Genomic DNA, 26,595 nt, shown 5'->3' on the forward strand with positions numbered 1-26,595 from the left:
GTGAGAGTAGAGTGTTGTATGTTGCTGGCAGAGCGGTGTAATTATGCTTGGGTGGTGAAGGTGACACGCGGTATGGCGGCTGAGGTCTAGGCACCGGCGGAGCTACACCTTACCTAGGACTCGAAAAGATAGTAAACCTTCTCAGAGTTGTCGTGTTGTGTATACTCAGCCTGAGCATTTGTTGAAATATTTTGATCAAGTTGCAGACAGGCACCAATCACAAGCTAAAGGTAAAGGGAAGTCGAGGTCCTAGGTACCATATGGCGCTATGTTCGTTTGAGTCTAGTGCAATGCAGTGGCACATTTGAACCAGCCTGCCCATCCAGGTCTTACTGCAGGTGCTCCCAAGCATGAAAAGTTTCTACATTTGTCTACATCTGCTCGACATGCTCGCTGGACAACAAACGCTTCACTTTGACTTGCGAGCGAATTGTACCGGAAACCAAAGCCGAAATGCAGGCTGACGTCACCGGCGCCTATCTGTTGAACGACGCCAAACCCACCCGCATCCACTCTTTGCACCTGGGCAACGCCCACGCACCACTATCGGTGCTCCCCATGGGTCTAGAAACTGGTGGACAAACCTGCTTGTACCTTGCGGGCATGCAGGTTTGTTCCACGCTACTCGCGATACAGACTACATAAATGTCGACCATGGTACTGGAAAAGATTTTTGCTCTTGAATTCCAGCGGGACTTGACAAAACCTCCCTCCAAGCCAGGCACTCTATCCTTCCATATAACTTTACCCCACCAGTTATTGAGAGATACACGACAACTTGAGACAAGACCCAGTTCAAACAGACCAATAATAACTCATAATCATGGGTTCAGACGGTACTTCCCGCCAGCAATCTTCCTAACGATGCTTGAGTCTGACGACTAGCGCAGAGCAAAAGCCCACACCGGAGAACACCACGTTGTTTCAAGGTTTCGAATGGAACGTTCCTGACGACAACAAGCACTGGAAGCGACTTGCGGCCGAACTGCCCAAGCTAAAAGCGATTGGCATCAGCAACATATGGCTTCCTCCGGGCTGCAAGGCTGCTAACCCCAAGGGCGTCGGATACGACATTTACGACCTGTATGACCTCGGCGAGTTTGATCAGAAGGGCGCAAAAGGCACCAAATGGGGAACGAAGGAAGAGCTGTTGGAGCTAACCAAGGTCGCGAAAGAGCACAACGTAGGCCTGTACTGGGATGCCGTGCTCAACCACAAGGCGGGCGCCGATAGGACAGAGAAATGCCGTGTCATAGAGGTTGACCAGAGCGATCGCACGAAGGAAGTCTCAGAAGCATATGAGATTGAGGGATGGCTAGGCTTTGACTTCCCCGGCCGCGGCGACAAGTACTCGTCTCAGAAGTATTCCTGGGAGCACTTCAGTGGCACAGACTACAACCAGGCCAACGAAAAGAAGGCCATCTACAAGATCCTCGGTGACAACAAAGGCTGGTCGCAGAGTGTGGACGACGAGTCGGGAAACGCAGACTACATGATGTTTGCTGACATCGACTACTCGCACCCAGAAGTCCAAGCCGATGTAAAGAACTGGGGAGTCTGGATCACGAAAGAGCTCGGGCTAAAGGGTTTCCGACTCGATGCCGTCCAGCACTTCAGTGAGCGCTTTACCAATGAGTGGATCGACAATCTGCGCGAACAATGCGGCGAGGACATGTTCGTCGTCGGTGAATTCTGGAGCGGAGATGTAAAGGAGATGAGCGACTGGCTGAACGATATGCACCACAAATTCGCCCTCTACGACTCGCCCCTGCTCAACCACTTCGGTCAGATCTCCACAACGGAAGAAGGCGACTTACGCAAGGTCTTTGACGACACGCTCGTCCAGCTGCGCCCGCTCAATGCGGTGACTGTGGTGACGAACCACGACACACAACCCGGCCAAGTCATGGAAACCAAAATCGAAGGCTTCTTCAAGCCCCTCGCCTACTCCCTCATTCTTCTGCGCCAGGATGGCTACCCCTGCCCCTTCTACGGCGACCTATACGGCCTCGCAGAGCCGCACAAGACGCCCGCGTCCTGCGGCGGTAAACTCGCCGACCTCATCTTGGCTCGCAAACTCTATGCCTATGGTGATCAGGACGATTACTGGAATGACCCGAATCTGGTTGGCTTCGTAAGACGCGGTACCTGGGATAAGAAGGCTGGTCTGGCCTGTGTGATGAGTAACAAGGGACCGGGACAGATCAAGATGGCGGTCGGGGAGATGCACGCTGGTGAGAAATGGACGGATGTGCTTGGCTGGGAGGAGGGCGAGGTAGAGATTGACAGTGATGGGTATGGCCTGTTCAAGTGCCCTGGAACTAGCGTGGCTGTCTGGGTACGCAGTGATGCCGAGGGTAGGGACCAGTTCCCTACCAATTTCGACGCGGACATTTACAAGGCATAAATGCTGTCGCGGGGATGGAGAGAAGGATAACTAATAACAACCTAAGGTTGTATTATAATCTTTAGGTTACTTGCTTAGAATTCATAGACTATACCCCGTAGGATAAATAGGAAAAAAGCATTATCTAACAGGTCATACTATTCCTCTGCTACTACAAGTTAAATTCTAATTCTTCAACACCTAACATAAGGCTGTCCATCCTTAAGCGGGAATCAAAGTAAGACGCGGTATGAGCAGAAGATGATGACAACGATGATGATAGGGAAGTTATGACACGAAACCTGACGACGAAGAGCTGGGCAGCCGACAGTCGAGGAGAACTGACATCGAGCTACGCTCCTTCCAAAGGGATGATCACATTATAATGAAACTGCAGCGTCTTCGTGCAACTGTGAAGTGTTTCCAGAGTCCTTCGCGCTCAGAAAGCTTCAAGTCTTAGACATCACAATCACGCTCGTTTGGTTTGTCATTATGAGCTTCGTCTATTGTGCAGCTATGTTCCTACTCGATCGTACTGTTACATGGATTGCCCTCAAGCAAACGAAAAGCGGGGAGATCTAAATCAAGGCTGCAAAATAAACGCAAAACACATGAAGGGTAGGTTAACAGAAAACATGATCGACCCAAACCATGTCAGCCATATGCAAAAAAAGACAGACTTTTCCGGCGAATTTACAGTCATGGCTGTCCTGGTATCATCTCCGCCACCCCATCAACTTCATCTTCAACGAATCTATTTCGTCTTTGAGATTTCTACACCACCTGTGGCTCCCAAGGCCTTCTTGATGTCGCCGTAAATGGCGAACTGACCAGCGGTCAAGGTACCAACCATGAACAGACGAGCACCGATACCAGCATAAGAGCCGCGGAGACCGAGCTCCTTGGCGATCTTGATCAGGCGGGAGGTGGTACCCTCTCCGGGCAGGCCCTTGGACTTGTTGATCTTGGAAAGCATGGTATCGGCGGGCTGGGACACAATGGCGGCAGCGAAACCAGCGACAAGACCGGATGCGAGGTTGTAGACGGTCTGCATGCCGGAGCTGGTGCTGTTCTTGTCGACAAAGCCGTAGATGGCCTCGTTAACCTTCTCGAAGACAACGAACTTGGACATGGTGTAGGGGACCCTAATCGCCTTGTTAGCCGACCTGAGTGTTGGGGAGAAGGGGAATTGAAGAGTACGTACTGCTTGAACAAGATGGGACCGAATCCAGAGTAGAAAGCACCAACACCCTCAGTCTTCAGGATCTTGCTGAAACCTCCAATGAGGCCATTGGCGAACGTGGGCTCAGACACGAGACGAATGCGGGTAGCCTCAAGCGGGCAAAGGGCGATATCAGCGAAGAACTCAGCGGCACCGGCAGAGGCGAGGTAGACGGCAGTGCGGTTGTTGCTGGCGGTCTCATAACCAAGGAGGTTGATAGACTGCTGCTTGAAGAACTCGTAACCTCCAAACTTGAAAGCACCCTGGAGGAAGTAACCAGCAGCGGTAGGACCGAAGCCGGTCCAGACAGCGCCAGCACCCTCATTGGCGATGACCTTCTTGAAGCCACCGATCAGACCGGTGTTGTAGGTGACAGGGTCGAGTTGTATCCTCGTCTTGACGCTGTGAGAGGTTAGCGCCGCGTTCTTGCGTCATTGCAGCTGATAGCCATCGCGCAGAGCGAAATAGGTGCGATGCAGCCATTGGCAGCCATTGCTGCCAGTACAGGTGGTATAACGTACACATCGACAGGTGTGAGGGCTCCATGGGTGACTGAGCAGCAGACGGCACCGGCGAAAGCGAAGCGCGAGTACAGATCAATGCCGGTAGGGGCAGTCGGGTCGACGTGGGCTGCGATGGTGGCCTTGGCGGCGTCGACCTTGGCCGAGCCGGTGCTGGTGGGAGGAGGAGAGGTCGACATTCCGGTGATCTGGGGTGATGAAACCGAAGACTGAAGGATGGAGTGGAGAGAGGTGAGGTTGGAAATGGACAGACGGAGATAGGAAGCTCTTGGAGAGATGAGAATCTTTTGTTCTTGGCGCTCTCCGTCTCTTCCCGAAATCCGGATATCCCTGCCCCAGCAACAAATTGATCCACTCAGGTCACGGCGCCTTAGTGCGTGCTCAACGGCTTGCGGCATTTGCTTATTATTGCGGCTGCTATATTTTATGTTTCTTGCCTCCATTTCCTACTCTACACCCCGCGAAGTGTTGTCCTGGCTACTCTCATTTGCCGCGTCGTGAGCGTTCCAACGACACCAATCTTGTCATAACTCATACGGCTAGTAGCGCTCGTTAGACATCATCGAATCGTGTGGGCAAGCGCCCAGAATTTCAACCCCAGGCGCAAGAAGCGGTGGGCAGCATGCCTTAGTAGCCTTGACAAAGATTCGTAGCCTTGACAAAATTTCTCGTTATAGCAACACTACTCATCTTCCAAGACTCAAGATCATTCAGCTTGTCTAAAACTGCGTTTTGGGTCACTTCCGCTTCAACCTTCTCAGACTCAATTCCCATCAATCAACCGAATAAGAGCATCATACTCCCGATACTGCGTCCTCGCCACATCCAGCAACTCCTCCAATGACCCCTCCATAAGACTAACCTGCCGCAGCATCTGCCTAGCAGCCAGCCTCGACTCCACCACACCATTGAAAGTCTCACTCATCATCCTCGCAGTAACAGGTTCGTTCTTCCGCTCTTCAACAATACGTCTCCGCTTCCCCTCATCTACTCTATCGAGATCATGTCCCCCGAGTTTCAGCGTCCGAGTGAGCATTTTCTGATGCACGTTGCGCATTTGCTGGATGTTGTGGGATGCTATTTCCGCGCTGGCTTCGAGGTCTTCGAGGTGGTGTAGACGTGCGCGGGAGAGTGCGAGGTCTGCCTGGACGCATGCATTGCGTAGGTTTGTCCAATGTGGTGTGCGTTCTGGGTTTGTTTCAAAGGTATCTGTAGCTACTAGCTTCTGCGTTGCTTGGAGGACGGTCAGCTCCTGCAAGTCGTACAAGACTGCTTTTCTCAATTCCCTACGCGCAGAGAGGATGGTGTCGATGCTGCGCTGAATTGACTGCTTTGCGGCTTTCCTATCACTTCGCTCTTGAACTTGCTTCAAGCGTAGGAATTCGGCTTTGTCCTGTCTCTGTCTTGCTGAGTCTCTTCTCTTTTTGGTCTCGCGCCTGAATGCTTCGTTCGTATAGCTTTGCGAAAGGCTACTCTCGGCAGCTAATACCTTCAAGGAGAGGTACTTCATTTCGTCATCCATTTTGATATCTGGGATCTCGGGTCTAGTATTAGCCCATAGAATGACAAGCATATCCAAAGGGTCTTGATACTCGAACCGTGCAGTTTCAGGTCGGTATGCGTGCAGTGCTTGTAAGAGTCGCTTTGCAGATGGTTCAAGGATGGCTTCTTGTCCTACCCTATCGTACATTTCAGAAGCTCTCTTGTCCTGGATGATTTCTTGCACTTTGCTGATTGCCTTCAGTCTCTCATGTAGAGCAGCCACGAGCAATTCTCGTCCTTTGGTATTGTCATATTTACCTGTAACGTGCTTGTTCCAGGCCAGCAGCACTGCTTTTTGGTCATCGTACGTCTCTGTAACACTGTTAACCTTCCTGTTATTATCCAGGCGCAACGGTGCGAGAAGGTCCTCGATAACTACATCACGAGGCCCCTCTCCTCTACGTATCCGCTCAAGGATCTTAGTATCCAGTCCCAAATCCCTCCTTTTAAATACCGTTTCCAAAATGTTGCCCGTCTCCGTCTCCAGCCTTTCGCACTCAGGAGCCGATAAGTCATCATACTGGGCTTTCTCCTTGTGGCATAGAGTATCGAGCCAGGCCTTGACCTCCTCCAGACTGGCGTCCAGCGCCTCAGGACCGCCACTATCTTCAGTCAAAGTAGCTACTGCCCCTGTCTCTGGGCAATCATGGTCATAAAAGCCCGTTTCGCAATCATCATCGATATCTGGATCACACAATTGCTCGAGGAGGTATTTACGCGTCAATTTTGCATTCTTGGGTAATTCGTCTGTCTTTTGCATGGCTTCGTCGTTCGCAATCACGCTGGTTTGTCCTGTCAGGTATTATGTGTGTACTTAACAGCCTGGGGGTGGAGGTTTGAGTTGCCCAACGCATGCTGGCGTGCAAGCGGCTATGTACCTTATGCTGCACTGTCAATACTATAGCAAGAAGAATTCATCGAGATCCATAATTCGGGTGATACGGAGAGGCTTGATGTGAAGGATGAACCTACCTTCAGTCTTTGAGCAGCACGCGCAACTCTCTGCACTTGATGTTCAATTATTCTGCAAACACTTTCCAAGTATTCACGTGCCAGTGTAGGTAGCAGCCTACGGTCACAAAGACAGTCAATTGCTTAGACGTGCTTGATGAATTTAATAATGTATTATTGCAGGGCATGTTGGCTAGTAGCCCATATTACTGTTGAACTTTTAAATCAAGCCTGGGGGAACATGAAAGCCCCCTGAAAGTTACCCCAGCCCTTGGGATATGATGCAACCAAATATGGATCCTAATCCCTCAAACGCCGGCGCTGTTGATGCAAAATGAGACTGACGAGTCTTACCTACCCGCAGAAGCCGGTAGCCTCCTGTCATACTCGACTGTTTTAGGATTGAGATCCTTATCCGTGTTCTTCAGCCTCGCTAGTATCACCGTGAGCGTCTTCTTTTCCCTGCCATCGTTTTCTAGCACATGCACAAGATCCCTAACCTGGATCTTGGCACCGATATCCGTGGCTTCAATCATAGTGCCATACGTCCTCTTCCTGCCTTGAAGTCCCTTGTCCAACTGCGGCGCTGCTGCAGGCGTAGCAGTTCCACTTGTGCCCGCCACTTGCGCCTGTCGAGGCGTTGATGCGCCAGAGCTCATACCGCCACCTCCGCCAGGGCCACCACCACCAGTCATCCAGGAATATTTCTTCTTCTTGCCGCCGAGGGCCATGCTGGCTGTTTCATTGGCTTTGCCGAACATGACGTCGTCTGATTGATTCTGCTTCTTTGCTGCGGCTTGAGCCTTCTTCGTCAAAGGTTCTGGCAAGGGAAGAGGGGTGATGAGGGTATCTGTGGGTGTAGCGGAGTTGCCTTGTAGACGTTTTTGACGCTTGCGGATGCGTTCGCGTTCCCATTTCTCGTCATCCCTAACGCGCTGTTGGAGAGCAAGGGCGACGCGATTGACGCTCTGGAACGTGCGCTGCGGTGTAGGCGGTGCTTCGCTTGGTGGGGTTGGTAGACGTGCCGCGTTCGGTGGTTCTATAGCTGTTAGCATTGAGGCAATGTATTCTGGTAAGTAGCATACGTTTGCTCGCTGTCGTGGTGGGGCTGACGGCGCTATCCGGCGCTTCCCACGGCGTCCTCAAGATGTTGACAGGCGCGACCATTTTCTGTTCGGCTTTCTCGTCCACAGCGGCAATATCAAGTAGCTGGGGCGGAATGATACCATGAGAGGTATTCTGGCGACCTTGACTAAGGGCGAAGGAGTCTTCGACAATGGCGCGTATGCGATCCTCGGCAGCCAAGGCTAATAGCGAAAGAATCTCAACGAGGGAGGCATTCTGGTTGAGGAGACTGGCCGCCTCCAAACCGACGATTTGCTCGCCATTAGCACCAGCCTGGGCGGTGCGTGTAACATCCCGTGGCGTCTTGTCGGGAATCTTGTCGAATAGGCCGTCGACGTTGACTTGGATTCCGTGATCGTACGCACGCTTTGCAATGCGATGCCTAAGCACATTCGCTGCGAGAAACGGGTCGGTGAGGGGTTGCTGGGCGGACTCATTCAAGATGCGGGCAGCCTGCTCGTGCTTCCGAAGAAACTCGGCTTCGTGCTGCTCCTGCGACATGGGCTGGCTGAGCGGTCCCGTTCCCTGGAATGCGCCATGGTTGGCCTGCTGGCCCCAGTTGCTGAAGCTGCCATGTGGCGACACAGTGGAATTCGAGGCCTGCGAGTTGAAGCTCCGGTAGTTGTGCAGCAAGTTGTCCTCCTCGGCACGCAGATCGATGCCAGATCCCGTCAGAACGTCGCTGATGTTGTTAACGTCCAGGTCACGCGCGTTCGCCTTTTCCAGCTCTGAGCTGTCTCCTGTCTTGCTGTATGGTACCTTGGGCGGCGGCATAGAACCTTGTGGTGGTGGCTGCTGTTGCTGCTGCTGGCCCATATTGTTTGGATGCTGGTACGGCTGCGGTTGGTGGAAGGGCGGCGGCTGCGTCGTGGCGGGCGATATGGGCGCAGACAGATAGCCAGAGGCCAGTGGAGAGGTAGCGTACGGCGAGGGGGGGTATGTGGGTGCTCCAAAGGGCGACTGGTAGGGTGCTGGCGATGGCGGGTTGGGAGAGAGGCGCTGTCGTTTCGCGGGGGGGATACCTGCGCCCATGGTCGGGGACATGGTGGTGGTGGGCGACTGCTGATGGAAGGATGGCGGCGAGAAGGGACGCTGCTGTGGGTGGTGATTGATATTGAGATTCTGCGTCTGGACTGGCGGCGGCGGCGGTTGTTGTTGGCCATAGGGCGGATACTGGTGGTTGTGGTTGGGGTAGGCCATGATGGGCAGCGCGCTTCCCCCGTGGGGAATGCTGAGGCGCGGTGCGTCTATCGGCGTGTCATGCGGCGAGAGCTCCTTCTCAATCGATGGAGCGGGAAGCGATGTGGGCGGGCAGGGCAGTCGCGGCGGGTCGGGGCAGGCAGGCGCGTTCGTTGTTGTTTGTCAGTCATGTCTCGGTGCAAAAGGTCGACGCGGAAGTTGAATGACGGCGCACAGACCGGGGTCTTGGCAGGCGCGCGAAACAAAGAGGACCTTCACTTACTTGCCCTGCACTACTGGACACCGCGACTCATCTCTTGCAACCACTCGATCGACCAGCATAATAGCAGCAAGCGCACAGCTGGATTGCGACCTTCACCCTCTGACTGATGCCAGTAGTAGGCTGCTGAGACGTAGTCCTCGCGACGCGTCCTCATTGACTGCTGCACGCCCTCCAGTCCTCGTAGATATGGCGACCAAAAGAAAGGCTGCCGCAATGGCGCCCCAGGACGACGACCCCATCGACCCCTCCGACGAGCTCCTGTTCCTGTGCTTGGGAGGCGGTAACGAGGTGGGCCGGTCATGTCACATCATCCAGTACAAGGGCAAGACAGTCATGGTGCGCACCCTCGAGCAAGAGACCAGGCACGCAGCATGCTAACGGAGGACAGCTCGATGCCGGCATGCATCCAGCGTACGAAGGCCTGGCCGCCATGCCCTTCTACGATGAATTTGACCTCAGCACAGTAGACGTGCTGTTGATATCACAGTATGTATTCGCGCACCTTGTTTTCCAGCGTCAGTGTCACGTCGGGTGGAACTGGGCGCATCACTGCAGTCGGACTACGGATGCACCAGGAGCATTATGCAGATCAGCATCATGTATAGCAGTATCAATGGAATATCATTTGCATCTTACCCGTTCGACTCCGGTGATGTGCCTTATTGCTATCCCCACCACATGTACATAGAGCTTCTGCGCCCTCCACCTCTATCCCAGTCCTTCTCATCAGCTTGAACAAACCAGCGGCTAACCTACGACAAGTTTCCACGTCGACCATGCTGCCTCCCTACCCTACGTTCTCGCAAAGACCAACTTCAGGGGTCGCGTCTTCATGACCCATCCCACAAAGGCCATCTACAAGTGGCTTATCCAAGACTCTGTCCGCGTCGGCAACATGTCGAGCAACTCAGAAACCAAGATCCAGATGTACACTGAAGCGGATCATCTCAACACCTACCCCATGATCGAGTCAATCGATTTCTACACCACCCACACTGTATCTGGCGTGCGCATCACGCCATATCCCGCTGGCCACGTCCTAGGAGCGGCCATGTTCCTCATGGAGATTGCGGGCCTGAAGATCTTGTTCACGGGAGACTACTCGCGAGAAGACGACAGGCATTTGGTCTCTGCTTCTGTTCCACCAGGAGTCAAGGTCGATGTCCTCATCACCGAGTCAACATTCGGTATCTCCATGCACACGCCCCGTGTAGAGCGCGAAACACAGCTCATGAAAGCCATCACCGACATCCTCAACCGTGGCGGTCGAGCTCTGCTCCCGGTCTTTGCATTAGGTCGAGCCCAGGAATTGCTACTCATCTTGGACGAGTACTGGAGTAAGCATCCAGAAGTCCAAAAGGTCCCCATCTACTACAATTCCAGTCTCGCGCGGAAATGCATGCAAGTCTACCAAACGTACGTCTCTGCCATGAACGATAACATCCGCCGCCTCTTTGCAGAGCGCATGGCCGAAGCCGAAGCCGCAGGAGACACAGGCCGGCGCGGAGCATGGGACTTCAAATTCGTGCGCTCCCTCAAGTCGCTCGAGCGTTTCGACGATCTCGGTGGCTGCGTTATGCTTGCTTCCCCTGGTATGATGCAATCCGGCACATCGCGTGAATTACTCGAGCGATGGGCTCCAGATCCACGGAACGGCGTCATCATCACGGGTTATTCGGTTGAGGGCACAATGGCGAAGCAGATTGTTCATGAACCTGAACAAATCCCTGCCATCATGACGCGGGCAAGTAACACAGCACGGAGACCAGGCCAGCGGGAGAATGAACAGGCCATGATACCCCGGCGCTGCACAGTGCAAGAGTACAGTTTCGCCGCACACGTCGATGGCAAGGAGAATATGGAATTTGTCCAGGAAGTTGCTGCTCCGGTGGTCGTAAGTTTTTTTAGTAGCCTCTTACCTCGACTAAAACATTGCAAAATACAAGTGAGGGAAGTGCAACAGGCTAATCACCACCCAGATCCTTGTCCATGGCGAAAAGGGCAACATGACCCGCCTAAGATCCAAACTTCTTTCCTTCAACGCCCAAAAGACCGTCCCAACCAAAATCTACTCCCCGGCAAATTGCGAAGAACTCCGCATCCCTTTCAAGACAGACAAGGTCGCTAAAGTCGTCGGCAAGCTTGCTTCTATTGCACCACCTGTACCTCACCTCGACGGTGAAGGTGACGAGGAGATAGAAGTGAGTGGCGAGGGCGAGAAGGTGGATATGATCACGGGAGTTTTGATCCAGAACGATTTCAAGATTTCACTGATGGCGCCTGAGGATCTAAAAGAGTATGCTGGTTTGACGACGACGACGATTCTTTGCCGCCAGCACCTTACGCTTTCAGCGGCTGGTATTGATCTGATCCGCTGGGCACTCGAGGGCACTTTCGGCGCCATCAAGGAGTCGAAAATCAACGATATGGACGACGACAAAAAAGAATCCAAGACCAACGGCAACAGCGTGCATGACGATGCAGATGAAGAAGTCAGCCGGACGGAGACAAAGTTCATGGTTATGGACTGCGTGGGCGTGCTGGTCAAGAACGGAGGACGAGTGGAGGTAGAGTGGGAGGGGAATGTCATCAACGATGGCATTGCGGACGCCGTACTCGCTGTCCTCTTCACCGTAGAAAGCTCGCCGGCGGCAGTGAGACGTGAGTCAACTATACTGCCGTATGCGAACTCTCAGAAGCTGACATGAAACAGAATCATCAAAACAACACTCGCACTCCCACGCGGATCAGAGCGAGAAATCCGAAGCTCGGCTAACCCACCGCTTCAAACAACCTCACCCCCACCGCACTATGGACCCCTCAACCCGTCTCGCTCGCCTTTTCCTCTTCCTAGAAGCACAATTCGGCGAAGATGCCGTGCGGCCCATCACTCTGCCTCGGAACTCTACCTCCCATGCGAATGACACGAACGGGACGCTTCCAACCCCAGATGCTGCCAAATCACCGGTTTCCAAAGTCTCCGAGGATAGCCTCAGCCCCGCGGACAAGCAAGAACTCAAACGCCTACACAACTTGGGCATACCGGTGCCGGGGATTGAGATCAAGTTCGATCGATGGCAAGCCAAGGTGTGGCTTGAAGATTTGGACGTGGAGTGTAGCAACAATGCGCTTCGGGCGAGGGTCAAGGCTGTGGTAGAGAGGGGAGTGGAGACTGTGAGTGGGTTGTGGAGCTGAGTGTGAGGGAGGGGAGTTTGATAGTTCGAGATGTAATAATGAGAGGATGCTGCCTTGGGAGAAACTTGGAATTATGGGTAGACAAATCATCTACTAGGCATGTTTCTTAAGCGTCCAGGAGCCTCGGCCAAATAGCCTGGTTGTCTCGTCATTTATTTACTACAGGGTATCTAAGGAGCTGGAATAATTTTTTCAACTATATCCTTCAAGTTTGATATTGAGAGTCGAATTCACACATTTCGGCCATAGTCGCAGGTCACCTTGCAAATCGCTCTGTGGTGAAACACCAAGTTGACTTCGCGTGCGCGCTTTTGGTATTCTGCTTTGTTGAATGACGTCGACCACAAGGGATTGCTTTCCTAAGAGTCTTGGGGAGGGCCTGGGATATGAGCCTAGGAACAAAGAAACGCGGGGGTCTGAAAGAATAGAACTGGGCGTTTGAAACACAACGACAGACAAATGTTGCGCTAATGGGTGGACAAGCTGGGGTGATGGGGGTCGTTGAGGAGATGTCATGCTGTGCAATGTGAGGAGTGGAAATTGTGGCAGCACGTGGAGCGTCTGCCCTACGAAGGCGATGCAGTGCGATTCCTCCAGGATGACGGTGAGGACAGGCGGCTGTATCTCCCCCGTATCCCGGCCAGTCGTAGCTAGAGTCAAGCGGTGCAAGGATTGGTGTGGCTGCTGAGAGGCTTATTCGATTTGCTGCTAGTGTCGGCTTTGCTTTGCTCAGGCTCTTGACCGGTCGGACAATGACCCGCTATTGTCTGTGTGTGTGTGTGTGTGTGTGTCTCTCTCTCTCTCTCTGCTGTCTGTGTGTACCCCTCGTCGTGACTTCGTCGCAGGCAAGCGTGGCAGTCAAGACAGCGTCTCCTGCTCAGGTACGACGACTCGGAGCGCCCTGTCGTATTCTCGTCGACTCGAGCACCTCTATTCACCTGCTCGGCGACTGCGCCTCTCGTTGGCGGCGACGCCCATAGCCCTGCTGCTCCGTGTCGACGTTGCCCAGCTCGACTGTCAGCCGCAGCAGCTCTCCCAATTTACTCGACTGTACCCCACCCATATCTTCAGCCCGACTCCTCTCCCCAACTGAATGAATTCCATGAATGCCCGTTTCAAGAACCTAGTGGGTTCGAAACGAAAGAGTTCCTCACACAATCCCTCTCCTTCTCCCCAAGGCGGCGTCCCCCCCACCGGCCAGCAGCGACCGACGTCGCTTTCGCCCCAAGCCTCGAATTCCAGCAGCTCGTCGCTCCCCATGAATCCGCAAAACCCTCTGGGCCGCCCGCCCTCGTACACATATGCTCCCCCGGGTGGTCTGGGAGCCCCGCAGCAGCAACACGGCCGCCCCGCGAGCCCTCTCCCGCCCATCAACACGGGCGCACCAGGCTACCCGCCTCAACAACAGGCCATGGGCTACCCGCCCCAGGCTGGCCCGCCTGGATACCCTCCGCAGGCGCCTCCACCAGGAGGCCAGTATGGCCAGGGAGGATATGGCGCACCACCGCAAGCGCCTGCCCCTCATGGGCCACCCGCAACCTACAACAGGCCAGGAGGCATGGCAGAGGTAGCAGGCGAGGGCCGCTCCAAGGCGCAGCTCATTGTTGGTATCGACTTTGTAAGTATAGGCTGTTCCAAGTAACATGTGGTGCGGACACTAATCTGGCGCTTTTACAGGGCACCACTTTCTCTGGCGTCGCATTCGCATTCGCTACCAACACCGAAGCCAAGGAGGACATCATCACCGAGTGGCCTGGCGCGGGAAACCAGACGAAGCAAAAGGTGTGTGCGCGTACATCTTCACAATCTATTTTCATGCCTAATACCATGCGCAGATTCCCACCGTGCTCTACTATGACCAGTACCAGAAAGTTGTGGGATGGGGCCCAGATATCGCTGACGCGCTGGCCCCCACTGGCTACCCCAAGCCTGGTGTGCAAAAGGTCGAATGGTTCAAGCTGCAGCTGATGCTGTCTGGCAACACCTACATTGACCCCATCAATCTGCCCCCGCTACCACCTGGCAAGTCCGAAATCGATGTCGCAGCCGACTACCTCTTCCACCTTCGGCAGGCAATGCGAAACCAGCTCCAGAAGACGCTAGGTGAAGTGTTCAACCGAGAGGAGCGCAACATCCGGTACTATCTGACCGTACCTGCGATCTGGAACGATGCTGGAAAGGCTGCAACACGTACCGCAGCCATCCAGGCTGGCTTTCTTCGCGACGAAAATGACAACAGGCTAACTCTCATTACCGAGCCTGAAGCTGCTGCCATGTTTTGCTCAAAGACTGGTCTCCTCAACCTCAAGATTCATGACGCTGTTTTGATTGTCGATTGCGGTGGTGGTACCGTCGATTTGATCGCCTACGAAGTTGAGGAAGAACAGCCCTTCTCCGTGGCCGAGTGCACAGCAGGCTCCGGTGATTCCTGCGGTTCTACTGCTCTGAACCGAAACTTCAGCAACATTTTGCGCGCTAAGATTCGAAAGATGAAATTGCCCGACGGTTCCAAGACTGCCGGCAAGGTCTACGCCAAGTGTATCATGGATTTCGAGAACAGGATAAAGGCCGACTTCCGAAACAATGGCCAGAAATGGGCTGTCGATGTTGGTATTGAGGCTGAGTTCCCCGAGGCAGGTATCGAGGAAGGCTACATGACGTTTACGAACGAGGAGATTCTACAGTGCTTCGAGCCGGTAGTAAACCGCATCTTGGAACTTGTAAGGAATCAGATCATCGCTATTCAGGCACAAAACAGGTCACTACAGGTAAACAAACCTCTCCGTAATGCGAGCTCAGACAAATACTAATTGTTATAGAATGTGCTGGTCGTCGGTGGTTTTGGTGCCTCAGAGTACCTCTTCCAACAGATCAAGCTTCACGTGCCACCACAATTCCAGTCCAAGGTCGTCCGTCCAATGGACTCTGTTGCCGCTATCGTGAAGGGTGCTGTCACAGCCGGTATCACTGAGCGTATTGTCACCCACCGTGTCGCCCGTCGACATTATCTCATGGCTACTCTCCAGCCATTCAAAGAGGGCCACCACCCTGAACAGTACCGTGTGCCGTCTCTGGATGGCAAGGATCGATGCAAATACACCCGCCAGATCTTCGTACAGAAGGGCCAAAGAGTCAAGATTGGCGAGCCAGTCAAGGTTTCGTTCTTCAGACAAGTCGCGCCCGGTGCAACCCTCATGTACGAGGACATCCTATACGCCTGCGATGACGACGTGTGCCCAGAGTACACCAAAGATCCCCGTAAGTTGTTCAACCTCGCCGTGTTCGAGTATCACAGACTAACCTCGACCCAGGCATCAAGGAGGTCGTCACCCTCACATCCGATCTCTCACGGAAGAACCTCGAAAAGGACTTCGAGCGCATGGACACGCCCCAGGGAACTTTCTACCGTGTATACTTCGATATCTACCTTACGCTCGACGGCTCGGAATTCAACGCCGAGCTCGTCTGTCAAGGTGAAGTCATGGGTCGCTGCACAGCTAGGTTCAGATAAAACAAAAAGACACACACACACACATCCATCATCTTGCATAGGGCTACATGTAAAAAGTTTCTTGTGCGCGACATAATTGGGGATGAGATTAATGTAGTGCTTAGATATATTTTGGTTAGAAATGTGGTGGCAAAGCAAAGCAAAGTAAGCAAGCAAGCAAGCAAGCAAGCAAGCAAGCAAGCAAGCGATCGAGGATAACGATGATGACGATGATGATGACTGCTGCTGTCGGACAAGTCGTGTTTTTTGTTTTCTGTTCTTTACATCGTCCTTTTTTGACTGTTGGTCGATCTCACTCCAGCATACCCCCTCCCAATGGTGTTTTTTTTCCAATGAAGGTTTATTCTTCCGTTCTTGTTCCGCGTAAAATCAGGGTATATAAATAATGCAATAGACGTATTAGGCCCGTTATTAAGCTACTTTCTTGGTCCAAGGTGTTATTGCGATGGCTATGGGTGACGGTGGGAAGTATGTTCACTCTCATCATTCGAGCGAGGCTTCAGTGCTGCGGTAAATGAACGGTGGAAGAAAATGCATAGTTGAGATGTTCACCTGCGGTATAAAACTATACGCCTAGAAGACGCCTAAATGCACCCAGTGAAACACAACGCCTCCTTCGCACTCCAGTGTGCAAAGGCCAAAAGAGCATGCTGCCGCTGGTATCATAATCGCTTCGCTCATCCATCCCTCCCTCTTCCTGCCGGCCCTGAGCCCGCAAGGTGTCCCATCTCCGACCTCTCACGTCCAGCTCACGCAAAAACCCCACTCCCTAATGCCAACCACCCCAGTACCGCAGCCATGACCAGCAACAGGCACGCCACGACAAACATGGCCACCACCCGCTCAACGGAATGCGTCACATCATCCCCTCTTACGATGTCGATCCCAGACTCCTCGTCTATCTCCACGAGTATAGCGTCCCTCGGATCGTGCTGACCATTTGGTATGTATTGGACGAGCGTGTCGCGGTAGGCCTGCCGTACTGCTACGCTGTATGAGGGCGGTGCTTCGAGCGGGTAGGCTTCTTGTGGGTACGAGGTTTCGAAGCGGTAGGCTTGTGGCTGGAGGAACAGGTGGGCGAGGGGGACATCGTCATCGAAAGATGGTGGGGGGGCTTCTGAAGGGGAGGGAGGAATGTCTGTGTATGGCCGGTGTGAGATGTGCCGTGTTTGGTACCGAGGTGGATGCGATGACCGCGACACTGTATGGGTTTGTGTTGGGGATGTTTCTGTCGGTGTTGGCGGCTCGTCGTGATATGGTTGCTCGTCTTCTGCGGTGTATGAGGGAATAGGAAGCGAGGGGAGCGGTTTGATCGTTGACGACAAATCAGATGAGACTGGTGATGTGCTTCGTGGCTCTGTTGGAGAATCGCTATATGGTGTCATAGTGGTGTCCTGGAGCCTGAATGAGCTACTGATGACTGGAATGTAAGGTAAGCGGAGAACAAACCTCCATAGCAAGCAGGCAACGGCAGTAGTGCTACAATGTCTGATAGTCCTTCGATTCCGTCTAGAACTTTGCGAGTCTCAGTCAATACCTGCCAAACCCTATATAGAAAGCTGCTTGACTACGAAACCGGATGTTGTCACAGAAAAGCGGTATTGGTATGGTATGTAGCTGCATGCGGACAGTTAGCAAACACAAGAGAGGGCAAGCAAGATCAAGTCAGAGTCAGGAAGCAGCTGCAGCCAGCACAAGCGCTCAGTGCCGAGCAAGCAGCAGCAGCGCCCCGCAACCAACGCCGCAGTAGGGGCTGGCGTAGATACGCCATGATGGATGTTGGAGGATGACTCGTCTGACTGGTGTGGCTGGGGCGGAGCGTGAGCAACCCCGTGGAGTTTTAGCGCTGAGGCTCTCCATTAACTCCGCTGCCGGAGCCGGCTAGGCAGACACGACACACAACTCTGGCTTGTCTCACCAGAGATGCAAACTTCAAATACGATTGAGACTTCAAGAGCGTCGCCTGGTGTCTCGCGCGTGGTTTATGGCATTCTATGAGCGAGAGTGACTTTCATCGTGCGAAAGAGCAGGCGCGCACCGCCACATGCTCGAAACACGACAACAGGCGTCTAATATTTCAGGACCAGCAACCGCTCTTCAAACCGTTTCAGGCTTAAAATAGCAGGATTGCGAAGCGGTTCCTGGAGTTGCTTTGTTGAAGTTGTACGCACGATATCCAATGAATGGTTCAGGCCCAGGCTCATGGTTTACAGCTCCATCCGCTCTCAGAGTACCTCTACAGATTAGCGATAGCTCAACAGGTAGTCCTAGAGCATAGGCGCCTTTCAAATCTTTCTCTTTCCTACAGCTCCGATCGCGCACAGTTTGGTTCTGGAGAAATGGCCCCCATGCCTATGCTGACACAATGATCATCGAGCCATACAGTCCTCCAGTACGACCTAGGACCTTGAAATTCTGAACACTGCTCATTGGGGCCACGCATGATGTGTCCATCTTGTACGCTCCAGCTAGGTTTCGGGTCACCGTCCCAGTCATTAAGTAGCCAGACATGCAAACCAATCCTCATAACCAAAGATAACGACCTCGACCCAACCGGCGAAGATATCAAGCAACGCTCGAATCGAGTGTTAAAAATCAAGGGAAATGGCAGGGCAAACTGAAATCTGCAAAACATCAGCCAATGCCGACTCACAACTCCAAGGCCGCGAGCAGTACCTCAATGAAATCATTGTGGAACTCGATCCCATCGTAGAAGCTGAATCGAAACATGGTCCAGTTTTTCGTCGCGAGCTCTTCGACGTGGCGTATGCTACCTACCGTTCGATCGAAGATAACCACTCCAAGGCTAGCGACATCGTGATAGACCGACGTGGAAACAAGTTTCTTCGCGAAAAGATTACCTTGTTGGATATCTATGGCAAGGAGAGAAAAGTACGCATTCAAGCCGACGGCAAGTGCATCAAGTACAACGGACAACCATGTATGTCGAAGCGAGTATGGGCGTACAAGTGTATCCAGAGCCTTGGACAGGCATATAATTGTGGGGAGGACTTGTGTCCGTTCAACTTCGGGGTGCATATAATCCAAACTGAAGCCAAGGACTGCTTCAAAGTAGAAGATATGACGGCGAAAGCAGGTATATGGGCAGAAGAGTGGAAAAAGTCTGAAATCTACAGCCGATTGACAGCATTTCTGGAAGAACATGCTGGGAAAAGGATGCAACGCGTGGACAAGATCCTTTGCTTCGGCTTGGGCTGCTTCCGGACGGAACTAGGACGTGAGACCAAACGCCCCTACGTTCAGCATCTCGCTGCGTGCCTAGTCCGCGACATCATCGCACGACAGCAGGGCGGGGAAACCCCGAAGATATACGCTCAAGACCCCAACTATGGCCCCACGGGTATCGCATACATCAAGGCGCAGTTCGACATGGAAACTCTCGACGACCCAGAAGGATTCAAAGCGCTCGATGGCAATACGTTTGTCCTCTGCGTCGCCCCAAACGTTCCAGTCCGCCAGATTGCATTCGGCATGACGCACGAATTTGGTGGGCCTGCAGGCTTATTCTGCAACAGCATCCAGAGTGAGGGTCTGGAGTGTAATGGCAAGTCGTGCGATATTAGAAGCGGTTCGTTTACCCCGTACAGTCTGTGTGAATCGAGTCCGGCTCTGTGGAAGTATAAGCAGGAGAGTACGTGGATGGAGTATGATGATGGGAGTGAAGAGGACTGCTTTGGGGATGTGGGCGTGTATTTGAAGCAGCGAGGCTGAGGGGACGAAGGAAATACGAAGTCAGGAAGGACAGTGTAGTGAGTTTGAGATAGTACAGCATTTGAATTGATCTGATATAGCGCCCGACGTCCAGGCACAAAACGAACTAGTTTACTTAATTATGGGAAAGATTTCAAGTAGTTTGCAAGAATATCAGTTCAGAAAATTATCGGCGGAAACAACATCTGGCATCCTCAATGCTATAAGATTGCGCGTGCGCTTTTACTGTGGGCATCCCGACTCATGCGCGACCCAGTCCTCCACCGCGGGTAGGCAGATTCATCCTTCCCGGATCGACACGGTGGGCCACTCCCGACATGATTTGCTTTGCCTCGGAATTATTTATTGTGGATTACGACGAGATACAAATTGATCATATGAGTGACCACCAGGAACATGAGCTAAATCATCACATTGAGCAAGCTGAGTGATTTCCAAGAAAAAGCTTTGATACTACAGTAAGGGTAGGTGACAGTTTCGCCTACGAAGTCGAGCTATTTGTGGCTACTATGGCACTAGCATTTCTTCCTGTCTAATCTAATTTTGAACCCGAGGAGAGAGTGGAGCGGCTTCAAACCAGCGTCGATCGGAGGTGGTGGAGCTGGCTCGGAGGTCTTTTTCATCCGCAAGGGTTCAAACAAGTTTTTGATGTGGCCCACAAATGATCGATGGTTGGGCTTAGTCTGCGGATACTCAGCTACTACCATATCAAAGCGCTCTTGGAAGCGCGATACTCCAATAGGAAATTTGGCGGGTTGGGCTGCAGGCTGTAGCCGACCGCTTTCGATCGGCTTGTGGGGCTCAGCGATAGAAGATGTACTAGACACCACGCCCACTGCAACAAATGATGGATTGGATTGCGTACGTGTAGCTTTGGTTGGTGGTTCTTGAGGAGTCATGATTAATGCGCTTGTATGCATGAACTATTGGTATCCGGTTTTCTTGCGGGAAGAGAAATACGAAGACCAAGATATTGGATATTTATACAGTTTTAGAGAGCTCAAGGATTATCTGTAAACATCGTAAAGATGCCATGCATGTATGACCACAGTACTTGTGATGATGCGTAGGAGTCCTGTTGCCAGACAACGTCAGTGCCAATTTATAATCTTCGCTTGACATTGTATACTCACTTTAGGTCCATCGATCCATCCGCGGAATCTTTACAATGCCCGACCCTCATGGTAGGAGAGGAATAGAGTTCAACTGTCGCCAACGAAATGCTCAGGGCGAAAACGACTTTCATAGTCCGTCCCATTCCAGGACAATGCGCGTAGTTGAGTATCGGAAAGGATGGGCCGCAGAGATAGATAAGCGGGAAGTTCAAGTATATAAAAGGTCTTGAGCTTGATCATCCAGCCTGGTATATAGGAGTTTCCGTCTGTAGACAAGTTAGCAACCACTCATTAACCAATCCTTCCAGATCTTCATAGCCACTTACCTTGTAGTACTTTGTCTTGACTGGCTCCTGCTCCGCAGCGTATCGCTGTGCAGCTTTAGCAACCGCTTCCCTCCTCTTTATCTTCTTCTCAGTAATCTGCAAAGCCAGCTTTTGGCTCTCTGAAATACCAGCCAGCCCCATTTCTCCACGAACAGCGACACGACGGTCGTTGCTGCGTGAGGGTCTACTTTGGTCTTCATGGGTCGTCTCTTGCTGTGCTCCTGCAGTAATAGCTCTCACTTCATCTCTCTTGACTCTATATTGCGAGCCTTTAGACCGAGATTGTGCAAGTCCCGGCTTGGCACGAAGCTGAGTGGTATCAGAGCGAGAATTGATAACCACGCCAGAAGGAAGCCTCATTTCTGTCTCAGACAGCATGATCGCAGAACTCTTCGTGCACTCTTCATCGTCGATTTGGCCGTCATCTCCACTATCGGAAAGCTCCCAAAAGTCAAGAAGCTCGGATTCTGCGTTCATCTTGATCATGCAGTGGCCTTTATCTCGCATGTGTGTCTGCACCCCGTCCACGGTACCTTTTGCTAGACTGCAATAGAGGCATTCGTTGTATTCGAATACAATGGTTGCAAGGTATCCAAGAAAAGCTCTCATATCTGATAATTGGCCTCGTGAAGGGATGAAAAGGCCGTGTAGGGATGACATATGGTCGATATTCGCATTAAGAGTCGGGGAGTCTAGGTTGCAGAAGAGGCATTGTGTTGGGGGGACCTTCTCATATTGTGCCTCGGGTGTATCTTCTGAATTGGAAACAGATTCGACCACAGCATCGTATGAGGAGATTGGTTTTGTCCCTGGCTCCTCGCTGTCCTTCTGTCGAGGGATTATATCCTGGCTCTTGGCCTGTGTATCATACTGTTCTTCTGATAATGCTGAAAGTCCAGCTACGCGACGCCTTAGATTAGAAACACTGCCACCGTTAGCCTCCCTCCTTACTATTTTGCGGTATTCTTACTGCCAAGGCTGTCGCATGTGCGAACGCTGGAGCTCGCTGGTGTTGAAAGTAATAGAGCAAGTATTGCAAGGAAATACACGCAAATTCGAAGCCATTCTGATGTTGCTTCTTTGTTTGTTGGAATATGTAGAAGAAGTGAAGTTTAACGTGGATAGCTTAACGTGTACGATGTGAATGGGCCCTTGCGTGGAATATAAAAGTGCAGGGGCAATTATAGATGATGAGAACTAAGCTGATCAATTGTAGCAAGCCAAAGGCCTTATATAGATAGGAGAGGTATTCCGGTAGGAACAATGATGAGACCGCTGAAAGTCAAACGGTTGCTCGGTAACATCACGTGTTGATCTGGATGAGGCGCAATGCGGCTTAGCTACAAATGAGTCATTATTAGTCTACCATACTCACTCTCCATCCTACACTCTCACTATGTCAGAACCTTAACAGGTCTTGCAATTCAATGAGGCTCTCCATTACGGAAGAGTAAACTGTTGTCTCATACGAGAACGTTGGAGAAGACATTAATGTTAGGTGCGCATGATGCTACAGTACAAACCCCCACTCGCGTCCACCCATTGCCCCTGACGACATTACATATTGCAAATTGAAGCAACAGCAGAAGGTCTTTTAACACTTCTATAGCCCATGGCTAATCACAAATGTCCGCACAATGACGGAGGACACGACGATGGCGACACGGCCAAGGTATGGGGCATGCTACGCAGTGGCGGTAATTGCATGAAGCGCAGCGGGTGTGTTTAAATTCCACCGCAATCCACACTCTTGCAAACCTTCCCAAAGCAGTAACAACAGTCACACCGCCGAACTTGATCCCACCGCCACATCCGCGTGATCAGAGCACAGAAATGCATCTATTTTCGCTACTCACAAAAATTCCGAAAGTCTTTCTAGTATCGCTCCAGTCTTGAACATCGCATCTCCTCTCCCCGCACCTCAATTTTCCGGCGTACGTGGCTCGGCTTCTCGAAATCCCCACCACCCTGCCTGCCCAGATAACGAAGCGAAAAGGAACGAAGATCAAAGCTTGGAAGCCTTTGGAAAGGGTTAATCAATTAGCCGATCGTGGTGTCATGCATCTCGCTTGGCTTGCTTTAGGCCGCCACAAAATGCTCCGGCGACTGTTGACCGGGGGCTTCTGGATCTCCGCGAAAAAAAATAAGCTTGCATTATCGCCCCGAGCGAAGGGAGGGGGTAGATGTAAGTGTATGTGTGTGTAAGTAAGCAAGACGTATGCAGGGCAAGCTGAAAGGGCACCTGGGTAGGCTGCTCTGATTAGCTGGATGACGAATGTTATCTCATGCGGGCGGAAGGAACCCTGTAATAGGGGTTACCTCGTGCTTTGCGAAAGGTTTAAATGGGCGAAGTGGTTGCAGTTTTGGGTGAGTGATGGTGGTCAAAGCCCGGTGATATCCTTAGTTAGGCAAGGTATGCTTATTGTAGTATTTTGATTGCAGCCCAGCAAAAAAGAATATGTCTCGAGGACGTTGGGCTGTAAAAGAAACGCGCACTTACGATAGACACTTCCGCTTTACTACATTACTATAGGTGTTGTTCGAGGTATCAACGGTTGGGTATTGCTGGATGCTACAGCAGTCCAGGCGTTGGATGTCTGCGTTGCGTTGTACATACCGACGAAAGGCTTGCGCGTGACAGCTACAGACTCTAGATACATGCACGACTTCGCCTAATACAACCATACAAATCTCACCAAAAAAAAAGTCAACATCACATGTCCTTTTTCCATAAGCAAGGCGATTCCGAGTCCATTCACTTAGCCCCGCTGCAGGCTTATCGCTAGCCCACAAAAACAACCAACAAAACATCGTGACACAAATCTATCATCTTGAGAAAAAGGAAGAAAAAATTCCCCGTAACCGCCACAACCCCACCAAAAGTAAAAAGCCAAGCTTGGTCGCAGCTGCTGTCCTTTTGCCATGGGAGTTCCAGCCCTATACAGATCCCATCGTGGCGTTTAGTCTGTTTCGCTCTCCCGCGCTCTAGTTTAGCTCCACAACGACGCGGGCGCACAGCTCGTTCTAAACTCATGTGGCGCCTAGCCCAGACCCTCATGCTTTGCACGAAAGCATTGCCCATTCGCCCCGGTTTTCAGTACCCATTTCAGATCCACTTTTACCGGTGCAATGGAGAGCTGAGTGCGAGTGTGCGCTAGGAGAGGGTCCACCGAGTACACCATCTGTGGGTTGGATCTGAAGAGTCGCGTTAGTTGTTTGGGGCGTTGGATGTGGGACGGGTAAGGCGAGACAAGGCGTGCTTGGGGTCTTGATTGGGGGGTAAGAGACGCGAGTAGCGGTCGGGGTGCGCGAAGAGGCTGAATCTGAGCTACCTGCGTGTCACTTTTGTCTTGAATCGCGGTCAATTTGTCTCGATGCTGGGGTAGCTAGACATGTTTAGACGACAATCTAGACAAATATCTAGGCAAGGCGTGGAGATCGCGAGGTTTCAAGGACTGCCCAGGCTTTTAGCATGGTCAACGTGGCACTTGCTCTTTAGAGACAAGACGTGTGGTGTTTTGGAAAGCTCGATGTATAGTATTAGAAGGTGTTGATTGTGAGTATCTGGAGGCCTTAGGCCTGTTACAAACGAAATGCAGAAGGGTATATCGGTGAATAGAATAATCCGTCGGTGATTGTGGCCTCCATCACCATGCCATATGCACTGAAACCCAGAACGCCTGTAATGCTAGTGTCGCTTGGAAAGCCTTCGTATGCGACATGTAGGATGAGAGGAAATAGCCGAGTACAACAGATGATGTGGCATTGCCGGCCCGCTAGTCCAGCGCGGTATCGTGAAGCTACGCCGGCTGCGTCGTGACTTATGGTACGCTTGAAGAAATGATGCGAAGACATGTTGACCGCTCATCGACGAAATACGCTGAGAAAACTCTTGCGCTTGCCAATTGCCGGCACAGTGGGCTTGTCAGCTGGAATGGGCGGTGGAGCCACTTGTGCATTGGAATTTGATCTCATGCTGAACTTAGAAAGGAGAGGCTCGGATGTTTTGCTGTTGATCTTGGTGTCGACTGGCTTCACAGACGCAGAGTGGCCAAGGCCCTTCTCGTTGATGGCTATTGCAGAGTCGAGCGATCCATCACTAGGAATCGGAGCGGCGACGCCTGTTCTTTGCCTGGGGTCAGCCTTGGAATCGTTTCGAGCGAGCTGGATGCTACTCTTTGCTTTGGAAATGGCAGACTTCCGCGAGCTTTTGGTCATGGCACGCTTGATGTTACTGCCAGTTGCCTCTGCCTGTTGTCGCTCCAGTCGCTCAATCTCGCCTAGGATGGTCATGCCGTTCATGGCCATATTCTCTTCTGCGATGGCAACGAATTTGATGATACCTCGGTCAGGTGAGACGCCGATAGATTCTGTCATGAAGGTCTGGATCAGGGCGGCATTGCGCTTGTTGGTCGTGGGCTGTACCTGCACGGGCAGAGCATTGATGGTCAGGATGTACGTTGGCTCGAACGAACCGCCGAGCAGCAAACATGCTGAGTGGTTGACAGTTATCATGATGGATGATTCGGGCCGTTGGTAGCGCGTCGACAGGTGGTGGGAAAGGTCGGTGACCAGGGTGTACTCGTCTTTGATCTGCGTTTGGTTAGCACTGGATTGTTAAGTGGAGTGGCGCGGAAATTAGAAGAGACGTACGATAACGTTGGTGCGTAAATCAGCAACAATGGGTGCATCTTTTGTCACGCGGTCGCGGGCAGACGACGGTGCACTCTCCTTGCAGGAAAAGGAATCGTCGTAGAACTGCTGGCGCGAGCGGGAATTGAGCGGTCGCAGCTGGCCGATTTTGTCGCCAGTAGTGCCGCGCGTAATAGACCGCATCTGTCTCGAGTCGTCTTGGTCTGCATCTTGGACTGAGTGGGGCGACGAGGCGAAGGAGAACTGTGATGCCGACGGCGAGAGTTGGTCTCCGACCGTTTCGGGCGATAGGAGCGTGACGCCTGCTTGCTTGGGAAATACATTTCCTGAATACGTCGAGGTGGACGACGGCCGCGACATCTTGGTCTGCGAGGAGGTCGAGTTGTTGGTGGAGTGGGGCATGCCGGGGGAGGCTGAGGAAAAGGATATAGCAGAAGTGAGGATATTTGAGTGACGACGACCAGGGTTTGTTTGTTTGGTAGATGAGGGGAGCCGTGAATTCCTGAGGGCGATGGTGCACACTGGTGGACTCGCCTAGATATGGATAAAACCGTTTGTGTAACCAGCAGGCGCGCGGATCTTGGAGCGGGCTTTGTCTATCTTGTTTATCTCTGCGCAGGACGGACTCGTATCAAGAGGCAGTGGTTATCTCGAAAGACACGGGTGGGGGGCCAGTGTGTGGTGCTGGCGAATGGCGTGGGTTGTGGTGGTGAAGGCGTCTGCGTCTGATGTGTCGACTTTGAAACAACAAAGTGGCTGCTGAGGGAAAAGAGGCGAGCAGGAACGAATACTTGGTCCTGCCAAAATAGCGGACCACAATATGGATATATAGCAGCTAAGGAACGACTTTGGAT

At 52.3% G+C, this 26,595-nt stretch overlaps 10 protein-coding genes across 10 annotated transcripts; 4 read left to right on the forward strand and 6 right to left on the reverse strand.

The window, feature by feature from the left end:
* Window positions 1-398: 398 nt before the first annotated feature.
* K460DRAFT_369136 (glycoside hydrolase family 13 protein) lies at window positions 399-2,433 on the forward strand. Its single transcript, XM_040933904.1, has 2 exons — window positions 399-836; window positions 891-2,433. Exons 1-2 carry the CDS (start codon window positions 824-826, stop codon window positions 2,405-2,407), a joined length of 1,530 nt encoding a protein of 509 aa, XP_040786837.1. The 5' UTR covers window positions 399-823; the 3' UTR covers window positions 2,408-2,433.
* A 625-nt stretch (window positions 2,434-3,058) lies between these two features.
* Window positions 3,059-4,365, reverse strand: K460DRAFT_369139 (mitochondrial phosphate carrier protein-like protein). The gene is made up of 3 exons (XM_040933905.1): window positions 4,130-4,365; window positions 3,591-4,010; window positions 3,059-3,531 (listed from the first exon to the last, which is right to left on the reverse strand). The coding sequence occupies exons 1-3, from the start codon at window positions 4,306-4,308 to the stop codon at window positions 3,141-3,143; spliced, it is 990 nt and encodes a 329-aa protein (XP_040786838.1). The 5' UTR covers window positions 4,309-4,365; the 3' UTR covers window positions 3,059-3,140.
* A 223-nt stretch (window positions 4,366-4,588) lies between these two features.
* Window positions 4,589-6,648, reverse strand: K460DRAFT_369141 (uncharacterized protein). The gene has a single exon (XM_040933906.1). It carries the CDS (start codon window positions 6,429-6,431, stop codon window positions 4,893-4,895), a length of 1,539 nt encoding a protein of 512 aa, XP_040786839.1. The 5' UTR covers window positions 6,432-6,648; the 3' UTR covers window positions 4,589-4,892.
* A 324-nt stretch (window positions 6,649-6,972) lies between these two features.
* On the reverse strand, window positions 6,973-8,779 carry K460DRAFT_289547 (uncharacterized protein; the record flags this gene model as incomplete). Its single annotated transcript, XM_040929130.1, has 2 exons — window positions 6,973-7,661; window positions 7,708-8,779. The coding sequence occupies 2 exons, from the start codon at window positions 8,777-8,779 to the stop codon at window positions 6,973-6,975; spliced, it is 1,761 nt and encodes a 586-aa protein (XP_040786840.1).
* A 616-nt stretch (window positions 8,780-9,395) lies between these two features.
* On the forward strand, window positions 9,396-12,404 carry K460DRAFT_288315 (endoribonuclease YSH1; the record flags this gene model as incomplete). The annotated part of the gene is made up of 5 exons (XM_040929040.1): window positions 9,396-9,545; window positions 9,598-9,695; window positions 9,972-11,103; window positions 11,189-11,870; window positions 11,923-12,404. 5 exons carry the CDS (start codon window positions 9,396-9,398, stop codon window positions 12,402-12,404), a joined length of 2,544 nt encoding a protein of 847 aa, XP_040786841.1.
* Window positions 12,405-13,209: 805 nt separating this feature from the next.
* Window positions 13,210-16,015, forward strand: K460DRAFT_161420 (actin-like ATPase domain-containing protein). Its single transcript, XM_040926888.1, has 5 exons — window positions 13,210-14,022; window positions 14,082-14,186; window positions 14,240-15,172; window positions 15,224-15,662; window positions 15,716-16,015. The coding sequence occupies exons 1-5, from the start codon at window positions 13,498-13,500 to the stop codon at window positions 15,913-15,915; spliced, it is 2,202 nt and encodes a 733-aa protein (XP_040786842.1). The 5' UTR covers window positions 13,210-13,497; the 3' UTR covers window positions 15,916-16,015.
* A 649-nt stretch (window positions 16,016-16,664) lies between these two features.
* On the reverse strand, window positions 16,665-17,453 carry K460DRAFT_317634 (uncharacterized protein; the record flags this gene model as incomplete). The annotated part of the gene is made up of 2 exons (XM_040930360.1): window positions 17,365-17,453; window positions 16,665-17,309 (listed from the first exon to the last, which is right to left on the reverse strand). Exons 1-2 carry the CDS (start codon window positions 17,368-17,370, stop codon window positions 16,665-16,667), a joined length of 651 nt encoding a protein of 216 aa, XP_040786843.1. The 5' UTR covers window positions 17,371-17,453.
* A 1,066-nt stretch (window positions 17,454-18,519) lies between these two features.
* Window positions 18,520-19,647, forward strand: K460DRAFT_408572 (uncharacterized protein; the record flags this gene model as incomplete). The annotated part of the gene is made up of 1 exon (XM_040937179.1): window positions 18,520-19,647. One exon carries the CDS (start codon window positions 18,520-18,522, stop codon window positions 19,645-19,647), a length of 1,128 nt encoding a protein of 375 aa, XP_040786844.1.
* Window positions 19,648-20,998: 1,351 nt separating this feature from the next.
* K460DRAFT_290258 (uncharacterized protein) lies at window positions 20,999-22,153 on the reverse strand (the record flags this gene model as incomplete). The annotated part of the gene is made up of 4 exons (XM_040929187.1): window positions 20,999-21,028; window positions 21,089-21,817; window positions 21,866-22,013; window positions 22,059-22,153. The coding sequence occupies 4 exons, from the start codon at window positions 22,151-22,153 to the stop codon at window positions 20,999-21,001; spliced, it is 1,002 nt and encodes a 333-aa protein (XP_040786845.1).
* Window positions 22,154-24,952: 2,799 nt separating this feature from the next.
* Window positions 24,953-26,101, reverse strand: K460DRAFT_288361 (Tautomerase/MIF; the record flags this gene model as incomplete). Its single annotated transcript, XM_040929044.1, has 2 exons — window positions 24,953-25,681; window positions 25,742-26,101. 2 exons carry the CDS (start codon window positions 26,099-26,101, stop codon window positions 24,953-24,955), a joined length of 1,089 nt encoding a protein of 362 aa, XP_040786846.1.
* Between the last annotated feature and the right edge of the window lie 494 nt (window positions 26,102-26,595).

Source organism: Cucurbitaria berberidis (genome assembly GCF_010015615.1).
Source record: "Cucurbitaria berberidis CBS 394.84 unplaced genomic scaffold K460scaffold_4, whole genome shotgun sequence".
NCBI classification, from domain to species: domain Eukaryota; kingdom Fungi; phylum Ascomycota; class Dothideomycetes; order Pleosporales; family Cucurbitariaceae; genus Cucurbitaria; species Cucurbitaria berberidis.

What these genes read in the sequence shown, in the direction of transcription:
- K460DRAFT_369139 (XM_040933905.1), bottom strand. Translation starts at nt 4,308, where the DNA reads ATGTCGACCTCTCCTCCTCCCACCAGCACCGGCTCGGCCAAGGTCGAC. An exon ending in GCCCTCACACCTGTCGATGT is followed by an intron (nt 4,011 to 4,129) that starts GTACGTTATACC and finishes AACCTCTCACAG; the next exon opens with CGTCAAGACGAGGATACAAC. An exon ending in GGTCCCATCTTGTTCAAGCA is followed by an intron (nt 3,532 to 3,590) that starts GTACGTACTCTT and finishes CAAGGCGATTAG; the next exon opens with GGTCCCCTACACCATGTCCA.
- K460DRAFT_369141 (XM_040933906.1), bottom strand. Translation starts at nt 6,431, where the DNA reads ATGCAAAAGACAGACGAATTACCCAAGAATGCAAAATTGACGCGTAAA.
- K460DRAFT_161420 (XM_040926888.1), top strand. Translation starts at nt 13,498, where the DNA reads ATGAATTCCATGAATGCCCGTTTCAAGAACCTAGTGGGTTCGAAACGA. An exon ending in TCATTGTTGGTATCGACTTT is followed by an intron (nt 14,023 to 14,081) that starts GTAAGTATAGGC and finishes GCGCTTTTACAG; the next exon opens with GGCACCACTTTCTCTGGCGT. An exon ending in CACAAAACAGGTCACTACAG is followed by an intron (nt 15,173 to 15,223) that starts GTAAACAAACCT and finishes TAATTGTTATAG; the next exon opens with AATGTGCTGGTCGTCGGTGG.